This window comes from Bicyclus anynana, chromosome 10 (assembly GCF_947172395.1).
Source record: "Bicyclus anynana chromosome 10, ilBicAnyn1.1, whole genome shotgun sequence".
In the NCBI taxonomy this organism is placed as follows: Eukaryota; Metazoa; Arthropoda; class Insecta; order Lepidoptera; family Nymphalidae; genus Bicyclus; species Bicyclus anynana.
Genome location: NC_069092.1, coordinates 11,418,242 through 11,431,245, shown reverse-complemented (window position 1 = coordinate 11,431,245; position 13,004 = coordinate 11,418,242). Strand labels below are relative to the sequence as shown.

Sequence of the window (13,004 nt, the reverse complement as noted above, 5' to 3'; positions counted from 1 at the left end):
GGTAAACACCCGCGTAGATAGAATTCGGGAATAAAATATGATGCTCACAAATTTCTAGTGGTAGATTTTTTTTTAAATCAGTTCAGGAGAACCAGAAATTACTCTCTACAAAACCACAAACTTTACCTCTTTATAATATTAGTATACATAAAAGCTAAATTTATTATAATTATAGATACATCGTCATTATTTTTATAATTCCCATTTGTAAACATGTAAAATATGTTGTTAATTCAAGTGCGTTTAATTTTACTTTTACTGCAACACTGCTCCAACTTAAAATTAGATATTTATAGATTTTCATTATATTAAAAAATTTAAACTCGCCCTATGATGTAACTAATAGATTAACTTTTGTTAATCTATTAACTTTTGTTAATCTATTAGTTCCCTAACATTTTTTTTTAAATTTTAATCGCCGTGTAATTAATAATGATCATAAAATAAACAATACCTTTAATACATAGTAATTTTTGGCTTGCTGGAGGCTTCTGCCGTGGCTAAGACCCTACCGGCAAAGACCCAAGATCCCAAGCGATTTAACGTTCCGGTACGATGTCGTGTGGAAAGTGGTGTGGATTTTCATCCTCCTCCTAACAAGTCAGTCCGCTTCCATCTTAGATTGCATCATCAGTTACCATCAGGTGAGATTGTTGTCAAGGGCTAACAGTAAAGAATAAAAAAAATCCGATACTTTATTGAATACCTATAGGAAAAGTCTGACTACACGTGAATGACATAGTAAAGTAGATTCACTATTTAATTAAATAAAAGGTTATAATAAGTGTAATCGCCTACCGCAGTAAAAGAAAGACGGCGTTATAATTTTTACGAGCAAACCGAATGAAATTATATTAGCTTCGCACTAATTGGATGCAAAGGTAAATATTTTAAAAGGCAAGGAAAACGTAGAGCTTTGTGTTCCAAATTACTGCAATTAAGAGCGGAAGGCGGAGGTTTGTTAAAATAACCTTTTTGACCAATTAAGGTTAAGCCTGAGAGAGGATAAGTTTTTTGTAATTGTACCAGTCTGTGTAAATGCAGATGATAATAATAATTGAAAATTGAAAAAAATATCAAAATTAAAATAAACGAGAATGGCGATATTGCATGTATTTTGGGACTAGCAGATAGAAGTAGCGTACATAATGGAAACCTATTAATTGTTGTTTATCGTGATTAAACTAAGAAAAAAACAAATGGTAAGCAGTCTTGAAAAGCAGGGAGAAAAAAGATATACCTTAAAAATAGTAGGTACCCTATCTATACATAAATGTGAAAAACACCGCCGCTAACATACAACTGCGCAATTGCTTGATAAATACGACAAGAGGTTTCGGTCGTAGGCAACTAGTAGAACAATTTTACTATCCTAAGTATAGAAGTAATCTTGATTCCCGTTCTGTAAAATGTAAATATTTTTTTTACAAGTATCTTATAAAATAATAGTTTTAATTAATACAAATGTATGTGTGTACAACACTTCAGAGTATGACTTCCACTTTCGCCATCCTCCTTTATCAGAACAGAAACAACCAGGTACTTGAGACGAGACAAGAGAATTAGTATGATACAGATTAACTATTTTAAGAATAAAGGAATCAAGCTAAAATCTGAATTAAAAGAATGCGAAAATTCAAAATTTATTTATTTCAAGTAAGCTCAGTTTACAAGCACTTTTGAAAGGTCAGTTGACTATTTGTGAAGATTCTACCATACATTCTGTTCAGCATAGATCACATACCACAGCTGAGAAGATCCTATTGTTGTTCTTGTCTCCATCATCCACCATATTTGTATTAAGACAATCGAGAGATTTTGAAAGTGTCGCAGCGGTTAAATTACTTTACAATAGCTTTGTGAGAAGTATATTAGAAAGTAACTCAGTTATCTGGAGTCCACATGAAGTTAAATACAAACTCATGTTGGAGAAACTTCAAAAAAAATTTCTAAGGTGGCTGTACCGCAAACAGTACGGTTATTATGTTGGCTATCCTTACGTATATCCCACGGTTTTTTTACAAGGTATGCTGGGGTATGATTCACTAGAGGTGAGACGTAGCGTAGCTCTAGCGGATTACTTCTTCCGCCTGATTAGGGGCGAATTGTTGAACCCTTCAGTACTAGAGTTGGTTTCATTCCATATACCCAATATACAAAAAAGGGCACGCAAAATGAAACTGTTCACTATTCCAACATGTAGGTTGGTGCAAACCCGCGAGTCACCTCTTGTTCGCGCGTTGGCATTGCTAAGCGGGGTATTGGAGTGGGACCCGGATTTAGATTTGTTTTTCTCCTCGCCTGCTGAATTTCACAGAACTTTCAGCAGATACGTTCAAGTAATTCAGGAATTATAGATAGTTTATATAAACACATTAGGTTAAGCCTGTAATGTTTATATATATATGTGTATATAATAAATAAATAAATAAATAAATATTCACCAATTCATAAAAAATAGGTTGTCTGTACTCTGTAAAGTCGGTTTACATATAGTAAACCGACTTTTACCGGATAGTTGATCGTAACAACGTCTAAAGTAAATAAATAAAATACTTTTCGTTTTTCTAAAATACTGTATAAACTGTTTAAAAATATTCATATACCAGAATATACTTTATTTCTTGTAAAAAAAAATTGACAACCTTTTAAACAAATTTAAAAGTGAGGAAACGACGCATGGCTTCATCGAATTACAAGACGTTGTCACGTCAAAAATAATTCAACAAATAAGACTAGTCATTTCTATGCAAATGCTAAAAATATGAAAATACATGCAAAAGAAAATATGACAACGCGCGAAAACATAATTTAAAAGATCAAAACGTAGATACTTTCTCAAAATACATTTTGTAGAGCAAGTCAATTTAAAATTCGACTGAAAAGTCGCGACGTGTTGTCTGACTCAATTTTCTATACACCTCCTACTCGGATGCACTGTCAAACTATACAAAATAGTGCCGCTTTGAATCAGTTTTCTCTATAAATATGTTTATTTTTTATAGAAGCAGAGCCTGCGGTAGTCAGACTTACTTCATTCTTTTACTCTGGCTAAGTTTGTTGTGGGCTCTTATCGGACCGAGGCGCTTTGAAACTCTCGTTAATTTATTTTAAGCTTCCGACCAATTATTATCACCATTATCTAATAATGATGACAATAATCTGGTTAAAGCTGAAAAGGAAAAAGTATCAAAATACTTGGACTTTGCTCACGAGATTACTGCCATGTGGAATGTTGAGTCAACTGTTATTGTTTGGATGAATGTTTCAGTCAATGGTCTTTTTTTTTATTTAGTCTCTCATTATTCCTGCAGTATGTCGTGAGACATTCAGCGGGATTTTAAGTATTTGAATTAAGGTGCGAAATCCAGTGATTTGCCCAAATATAATAATATAGTGTCTATTCTATAATCTAGTATATATTTCATGACATCTTGTGGTGCTCGGTCTCTTGAGCCTTTTGAAAGTTGTACCAGGTTTCTTCATCATTAGGTTCCTTGCAAGTTGATTTGGATGTTTACTAATACGCTTTTGGTATGTTTTCATTGAGCAACTTCTATTTTTATAGTTTTAATTTTTAGTTCACGATGCAGGCGATCATTTTTGATGTACCAAGGAGCATTGGTAATCATGCGCAGCATTTTTGACTGCAACCGTTAGCAGAACCAATCAGTCAATGGTCTAATAGTGAAAAGCTTTGACCAACACCTTAAGAAGCTTTCGCTTAACTGTTGAATCATGAGTAGGATACAGAAGGCTGTGATTCTTGAGACGGCCCTGGTTCGAGAAGAGCCCACAACAAACTTACCCAAGTCTTAAATAAAAACCTCTTATCATCTTGTTCAGCACAAAAAAGCACCACAATCTTACCGATAACATTGGTAGCATGCCAATCATTATCTCAATTTTGTAGCGAAATATTAATATATCGTAACCGATCTTTGAGATAATGGTTGGCATACATAAAAATAATAAGTTCTTTAAAAGGTAATCTGATAGCAGATCATTGTTCATTGCTCTCAAATGAAACTCAGTATGTATTTACAGATAATAAATAACAATTATATTGATATTTATCTACCCACTACTGGATTATTTTAAATTGCTATGCGTTTTGAACTAATTGTTACTTTGATAGAAAACCGAGGGGTAAAATTATACGTACCAGTATTAAATGTAATTTAACTGACCTTTTTTGGTTTAACTACCCAATTTGCTACTTAGTAACTTTGTAATTAGCACGCACTTACAACGATCGCGTGTTGTGTTCCCATAAATTCCTACATTGTTGTAATGTCCCGAGGCATTTGATATTTATCTTAATAACAGAAAGTGCAGTAAAGCTTAAATTGCATTTCTAATCCCCCAATTAGATTATCGCGAGTAATACAATACGCCTTATTATTAAATTATTGTTGGATTGCACGATATACATAAAATGTAAAACTGTTATGAGCTTTTTGATACCCACAACGTACGTAGTATAAAGAGGGTATATGGTGAATAGATGTTTGTAGAAATATATCTCCACTTATTTCCAAAAGTATTAGTCTGATAGGCGTAACGGTACAGCAGGTACGTCATCTCCTCCCAGATGATAAATCCGGATGGGGGTACGGGCCTCCAGACCGGATTCGAACCTTCGACCTCCGAGTCAAAGGCAGAGGTTATATCTATGATACTGAATAATCATTATTAAATGATCATCAACACCTTTAAATTAACTCAACTATCGATATATTCTGTTACTAGCTGACGCCGCGCGGTTTCATCCGTGTGGTTCCCGTTCCCGTAGGAATAATATATATTCCTACGGGATAGGATAAATGGGCTATCTAATACTGAAAGAATTTTTCAAATCAGACCAGTGGTTCCTGAGATTAGTGCGTTCAATCAAACAAAGAAACAAACAAACTCTTCAGCTTTATAATATTAGTATAGATGTAAACCATTTTAACAGTAAGATTATATCGTCGTCGGTATCAACCCATATACGGCTCACTGCTGAGCTCGAGTCTCCTCTCAGAATGAGAGGGGTTAGGCCAATAGTCTACCACGCTGGCCCAATGCGGATTGGCAGACTTCACACACGCAGAGAATTAAGAAATTCTCTGGTATGCAGGTTTCCTCCCGATGTTTTCCTTTACCGATTGAGACACGTGATATTTAATTTCCAGAAGATTATATGATTCCAACATAAGTGATCATAAGATTCCAACATTGCTCTTAAGTTCAACACACAAGATTCTATTCATTGGCCTATGAGCAGGGTTGTGCCAACCCCGCAGTTGCCAACTCCTCACTTACGGAGCGTATTAAATATGGCTGTATTCCAAGTTTCAGAGGTGTACGAAATTAGTATTATATGCTTACATAATAAGCATAATATGTTTCAACACTGTAAGTACAATCAAATGTTCCTACGGATATATGTATTTCTAACCGACTTCAAAAAAAAGAGGTTCTTAATTCGAGATTTTATGTTTTTTTTGTATGTATGTTAGTGATTACTCATAGACGCCTGAACCGATTTCAATAATTATTTTTTTTATTCTAAAGGATATACTCCTAAGGTATAAAATCCTCCTAAGAAATGAATATCACGTGTCTCAAACGGCGAGGAAACCTGCATACCAGATTTTTCTTGATTCTCTGTGTGTGTGAAGTCTGCCAATCAGCGTTGGGCCAGCGTGGTGGATTATTGGCCTAATCCCTCTCATTCTGAGAGGAGACTCGAGCTCAGAAGTGAGCCGGATATGGGTTGATAACGAACGATCTCCTAAGATGATTATTGTCATTATATCAGGATCTGATGATGGGTTCTTAGTGAAATTATGGCAACTATAGCGTTTGCTACTTTTTTCATTAAGCATTTTAAAGCACTACAATTTCATTAAGGTCTGGAGCTGAACCACAGATGAGGGAACTCTTCAACGATTTACAGCAGTTGCCGTATTTAGGCTTGATTAATTGGAAAATCAACTTCTTTCTACTACTAAGTAAAATTAAAAAGAGAATAATAATTAAATTTGGATCACATTTTAATTATATTTTTTTTATTAGGTTGGATTCACAATAAACGTAAAACATGAAATTAAAACTAGTTACATGCACGGATTGCGGTCACTATGTGTAATCATAATAATTTAGTGTAACTGGGTCAATACGACAAACAGAATTACAATAATAATAGTAGTTATTCGTATAATTATTTTGTTATGATGCACAATTAATATCGATACTATTTTGACCAGTCTTATTTGGGTATAATGATAGTATGAAAATTTGCACTGCAAATTTCTAGGAAGAAATTAGGAATATTTCGTTATCAACCTATATTCGGCTCACAGCTGAGCTCTAGTCTTCTCTCAGATTGAGAGGGGTTAGGCCAATTGTCCACCACGCTGGCCCAATAAGGACTGACAGACTTCACACACGCAGAGAATTAAGAAAATTCGCTGGTATTTAGGTTTCCTCACGATGTTTTCCTTCACCGTTTGAGACACATGATATTTAATTTCTTAAAATGCACACAACTGAAAGTTGGAGATGCATACCCTAAATTAACACATGAGCTACTTTTTATCCCGAAAAATCCATGGTTTCCCGAGCTTTACAAAAAACTGTTGGCATGATTTTTTCATTTTTAATATAAGTATTGAACTATTATTTCAATTTCACATAATTCATTAAAATAGTTTCAATGACACAAAAGTAATTAGGTAACCAGGTAAGCTTTTTTCACAAAAGAGCTGAAGTATTTTTAATTAAAAACACGTGAGTAAAAAACTCAAACAGGTTACGATACGAGGTGCGTGGGCTAGTGGAGAGCTTCTCGGCCGTCTTATAAAAAATAGCTCAAACGTTTATAAAACTGTGTTATAAAAGCTCCCGCAGACATACAATTATTGTAAGTTGGGCGACTAAATCGTATAGTATACGAATAGGTAGGGTGACATAATTATGCTAACTTCTTATCTTCTTCAACTTATTCGTTAAAAAACTAATAAATAAATAAATAAATATACTTAAATAATACACATCACTATATAGCCACAAATTAAGAATACTGAGTAGCTTGTGTTATGTGTACTAAGATGGTTGATATTATAATATTCATATACATTATACATTTATATACTACATATAAATACTTATATAATGTATAAATACTCACAGAAACTGGAAAACATCCATGCTCAACTCACAAATATTTTCCAGTTCTGGGAATCGAACCCACGGCCATGGATACAGAAAGCAGGGTCACTACCCACTACGCTGAATTAATTGGATTTCGTTCGATAGTCGTTCGATTGTCAATCAACTTATAATTGTATGTTTGCGAGGGCTCTAACACTATAACATAAGCAAACTGCATAACTGTGTTTCAGTATCATCATAATTAACAGCTAATGGGTGTCCACACCGTCCGCACCGGAAAGCGCAGTGTTGGTCGACCCCCTACTAGGTGGACCGAAGACATCAAGCGGGTTGCAGGGAGCCGCTGGATGCTCGCGGCTCGAGACCGTTTTGTTTGGAAGTACATGCAAGAGGCCTTTGTCCAGCATTGGACGTCCATCGACTGTTAATGATGATGATGATGATGATGATGGGTGTCCACTACTGGACATAGGCCTCTTGTATAGACTAGTATCGTCTCGATCCGCCAGCATCCAGCACCTCCCTGCATTGATGTCCTCGGTCCATTTAGTGGAGGATCGACAAACACTGTTTTTTGAATACCTACTGAGCTTTTCATTCTTCTAAGATATTGTCAGCAAAAGTTCGCAGCCCGGAGAGTTCGTTTGATTGTTTACTTTAATGCACAACAATGTAGGCACAAAGGCGAATGCCTTTGGGAATTTTCTAGATATTTGACCTTTTGTTATATTTTGAAGTTAGTTAAAATTGGCGGTGTTTACATCCCCGTGCTTCGCAAAGTACTGGGTGATGATTATAAGTCAAAGTCAAAGTCAAAGTCAAAATTCATTTATTTCAATTAGGCTTAGTTTACAAGCACTTTTGAAAGGTCAAGATTATGTCATAATTTAATTTAATCTAATGGTGGTAATAATAGTCAAAAACTTAAAACTACGAAGGTTCCAAATGCGCCTTGGTCCGAGAAGAGCCCACAACAAACTCAGTCAAGGTTTTTTTTTGGTTTACCAACATTTTACAAACTTATTTAAAACTAAGCACTCAGTCGTATATTAGACTTTAAAACAAAGCTTTTTTATCATTATTATAATCATTAACACTATAAAAAGCCTTTCCCAAAAGCTTGCGTTTTATCATCATTAACATCTGATAGTGGCCGTTAATTAAACCTGATCACCCTCCCGCCTTTCAGCATTGGAGCGTGGTGTGTCCAAGCTACATACCCGCTCTCCTATTACGACAGAGACCCGGCACTGTAGTGGACTGTTAAAAAGGCTGATAATAGTGATGTTTTATATAATAGAATTTCCACATACAATTGACATTGAAATTACTATAATTATAACTAGCGGACCCGGTCAAGCTTCGTTTTGCACTTCTTCCCTACCCCTACTCTACACTACTCTAGCCTTAATCTTAAATTCACGGATAATGGAGAGTCGTTCAGTTTTCGACAAAATCACCTTATTAATAAAAATTAAAAAAAAAAAATTCAACCGACTTCCAACTCAAAAATAACCTAAACTAAAAAGCAAAAAATAACATCTTACCTATGTGCTACCTTCTGATCAGTTTGAAGGCGGTGCCAAGCCAGTGTTTGTTTCAATTCAAGCCGTTCAAATTACGTAATTTCTGTGGTTCTTTCAGAAACGGCTTTAATTAAAACTCTGGATTGGCACCGCCTTCAAACTGATCAGAAAGTAGCACATAGGTAAGATGTTATTTTTTGCTTTTACATACAGCATTTTATATACATACAGCCGAACGTAGAACCTCCTCCTTTTTGGAAGTCGGTTAAAAAAAAGAAATCACTCACAACAGAAATCTAAATCCATTTAACATTAATTACAAAAATTTACAGTTACAAACGGAAAAATGAGAGATGTAATTACAGTATTATTGACGAAGATAATTCTTATAATTGGCACGATTAAATGCAATTCGGATGCAATTAAGCAACGTAAAATGTCGTCGGTTTTTAAATTATAATTGTTTTATTAAGCGACTTCCTTGTTCTTTAAGTTAATTTTTAATTGAAATCGTTTTTCATTTTTAAATATCAGTGTCTATTTTACTCTCATTTATTTATTACTTCTTTTTTTTAAAATTTTTAACAATATAAGTATAAAATACAAAACATTATTAAAAATTTATAAAAAAAATTCACCCTCCCGCTGCGGGACATTTGAGTGCCCAAGCAACCGGTGGTCAGGGCTCCAGAGTGAGGAACCTCCTCACAATACGCGCCGTCTCAAGAATCACTGCCTTTTGTATCCGACTCTTGATCCAACAGTTAAGCGAAAGCTTCTTAAGGTGTTGGTCGAAGCTTTTCGCTATAAGACCATTGACTGAAACAACTATCGGAACAATAATAGTTGACTCAACATTCCACATGGCGGTAATCTCGTGAGCAAGGTCCAAGTATTTTGATACTTTTTCCTTTTCGGCTTTAACCAGATTATCGTCATGTGGAACTGTAATATCAACAATTATTGCACGACGCACTGACCGATCGACTAGCACTATATCAGGTCTATTGGCTACAATATACCTGTCAGTGATAATCGTTCGGTCCCAGTAGAGCAATGCACTGCTATTTTCAAGAACTGACGCTGGGTCGTACCTATAGTAAGGCATCTCAAAATCGATAAGGTCATATTGAAGAGCAAGCTGTTGGTGGATTATCTTGGCTACTTGATTATGTCTGTGCAAGTATTCGCCGTTAGCAAGGTGAGAACACCCGGGCACAATATGCCTGAGGGACTCCCCAGGACGATGACACGCTCGACAGATGTCTAGAGTGCCATCTTTCATAATGTGTTTCCGGTAGTTTCTCGTCTTTATAACTTCGTCCATAATTGCACAGACAAAACCCTCGGTTTCCCCAAAGAGGTCACCGAATTGCAACCAAGATACAGATGTTATTTGATCTACATCCGGCCCAGTAAGGGCCTTGTAGAATCGTCCATGCAACTCCTTGCTCTTCCATATTGCCACACGATCTGAGTTACTAATTACTATAGGCTTGCGCCAGTTCTCTTTGCCTAGGGATAGCGGGGTAAGTCCCTTATCCACTGCAACGACATCCTGAAACATACTCACATTCATCTTGAGAAAATGATCTCTGAGATTGCACACCTCACGATTATGGAGGTTCTTGGCGTTTAAGAAGCCACGTCCTCCACACTTGCGTGGGATGTACAATCTCATTACAGATGAACGGGGGTGATGCATCCGGTATGACGTCAGCAGTTTGCGGACTTTACAGTCCAGGGTATCCAGGGTATCCACACCCCTTTCGGTTTCTACACGGCATCGTACCGGAACGCTAAATCGCTTGGCGGTACGTCTTTGCCGGTAGGGTGGTAACTAGCCACGGCCGAAGCCTCCCACCAGCCAGACCTGAACAAATTAAGAAAATCTCAATCTGCCCAGCCGGGGATCGAACCCAGGACCTCCGTTTTGTAAATCCACCGCGCATACCACTGCGCCACGGAGGCCGTCAAATTTTTAGGACTTTTTTCAGGCGGCCAAAGAAGCGTTCCTTCACTACCTGTTTCATATTCCCTGTCTCAATACCAAGTGCTTCTGTCATTCCAAGGTATTTATAGGTCTCGCCTTCAAGGAGTGATCTGAGAATGATAGTTTCTGAAATAACTATATTCTCGGAGCTCACTATCCTTCCTCGCTCTACATTGATGACCGCACACTTGTCTACACCAAATTCCATCCTTATGTCATTGCTAAAGGTTTGAGTAATCTTCAGCAATGACTCAGTGTCTATATTATTATAGGACTCAAAAGTGACAACAAATATAAGAAAACTAATGTCGAACAAAGGTTATGATTCACAACACTTGTCAGGACAACTTAATTAACAAATCAAACTGTAACCAAAATAAGACCCTGAATGGCAGAGATTCAACTTGAGTGAAGTCACGTACTTGTGAATGATGTGTGTAGGGTTAAAGGATCCTTTGACTGTATACAAACACTCCCCTGTTCCACTCAAGTCACTCTCCCCGCCTATCCCAAGTAACACATAAAGAATTACACAACAAGAGATGTGGACGGCTCGTACGCCACGAGCACACTGAAGCCAACACGAGATCGTTCGACGTCATATCCGTCACAGACTACTATTTCCTACACTATTTATTAAAATCATGTAAATTTGAAATCTGCCATCGCGGCGATAACAATATTAAATATACCAATATGTTTATTAGAAGATTTATTATTGATACCTCAAAGACTAATCAACTAACTTCAGAAGAACAAATACATATGTAAAGCGATGGGATCCCCATCGCTTTATCCCTTTATCACGCAAGGGCATGTACTGTACTGCAGGAATACTTCAGTTTTTTTTTTTTTGGAATAAAAAGCAGCTTATTGTTATTCCTGAACATAATCTAGCTCTATGCCAAATTCATCAAAATCCGTGCCGAAGTTTGTACATATACAGTATTAATAGTAGGTATGGTATTACACCTATTATAATTTGCTTTATCATTTTAATAATTCGACTATTTTATTTGTAACTAATTCAGTCATATCCGGTGGTATTAATGAAAATCCGACCGGATTAAACCGAACTCGAATTGGTCAAATTGGTACAGATTAAAATTTACCGCCTCTATTTTGTTTTTGATTGTTTTTTTTAATAATAGGTAATTATGATCAGCCTTGTAGTTTGTGGTTCAACTATGTCTACTGCCGAAATTACCACGTAAAACCATGGGTCCGGTATTATGTGTTCTGTTTTACCTTTAGTAAATTTGACCGCGGTTAGTTAGTAAACTTTCTTTGCATTAAATAACTGGTACATTGATAAACACTCTATATTTTAAAGAATTTTACGTAAGTATATTGTCTACCTGGACAATCAATATTATTCCATGTTGACTGACGACATCAAGCGAGTCGCAGAGACACGCTGGATGCAATCGGCTGAATCGTGATATTTGGAAGTCCCTACAAAAGGCCTATGTTCTGCAGTGGACGTCCATCGGCTGATACTATTGTAATGGATAATCATGAATACATTGTATTTTTAAATAAATTAGCATTTTTGCACCAACTATACTTCTACCTTCATTCATTCATTCATACCTTAACGTTCAACTAGATAATATGCATTGGGATTGCCAGTTATAAGTTAAGTGTCCGAAGATAAACCTTGATATATTTAGTTTGATTTAAATTTGCATTTTTATATGAGGGTATATATATAATATAAAATCTATACATATAAAATCTATATGGATTACGTATAATAAACAATTATTACTGTATAATAACTAGTTATTATTATGTATAACTAAATACATAAAAAATTAGCATTACAAAAAATAACTAAAAATTACCAAAGAAATACACGTTAAAGTATTTCAGAGCAAATATTGTATAAACATGAATCCAAAATGTTGCTACAAATGAATAAGCATTTAAATTGCAAATTATTTACATTTTCAGTTCATATATTTTTTTTTTTAATTCAAACCGCGATTTGCATTTGTATTGCGTCGCCTTTTGCCTGATTAGACTGAGCTCTATGGAATGTTGGAAAAAAAGTAATTTAACGGTTCTTGTAATCGTAAATGCGATTCCTAAAGGTAGACTTCCGTTCTTGGCGACCGCTACGCGCGACCGCGACCTGCAACCGCGCGACCCACTGAATTTTTAAGGAGCACTAAACAAAAAAGAAAGAAAGAAAGAATATAAATTTATTCATATCTAAAAGTTATAGACAGTCAATAAATACCCTATCCTTATGACAGAAATGTGGTCGCGCCTCGCTGTCTCAGGCTTTATTTAGTGCTCCATATAAATTCGTACTAAGC

At 35.8% G+C, this 13,004-nt stretch overlaps 2 protein-coding genes across 2 annotated transcripts in view; both read right to left on the bottom strand.

Annotated features, from left to right (window-relative positions):
* The window catches only part of LOC112046646 (suppressor of lurcher protein 1), a 412,265-nt gene that overhangs the window by 380,174 nt on the left and 19,087 nt on the right, over positions 1 to 13,004 (bottom strand). The gene's annotated exons all lie outside the window — the stretch shown is intronic.
* On the bottom strand, positions 9,239 to 10,427 carry LOC128198409 (uncharacterized). The gene is made up of 2 exons (XM_052883832.1): positions 9,424 to 10,427; positions 9,239 to 9,388 (listed from the first exon to the last, which is right to left on the bottom strand). Exons 1-2 carry the CDS (start codon positions 10,390 to 10,392, stop codon positions 9,269 to 9,271), a joined length of 1,089 nt encoding a protein of 362 aa, XP_052739792.1. The 5' UTR covers positions 10,393 to 10,427; the 3' UTR covers positions 9,239 to 9,268.

Bases quoted from the DNA above. Each gene is read 5' to 3' on its own strand.
- LOC128198409 (XM_052883832.1), bottom strand. From the start codon at position 10,392: ATGCATCACCCCCGTTCATCTGTAATGAGATTGTACATCCCACGCAAG. The intron at 9,389-9,423 runs GCAGTGATTCTT...TATTGTGAGGAG, and splicing joins TCAAGAGTCGGATACAAAAG to GTTCCTCACTCTGGAGCCCT.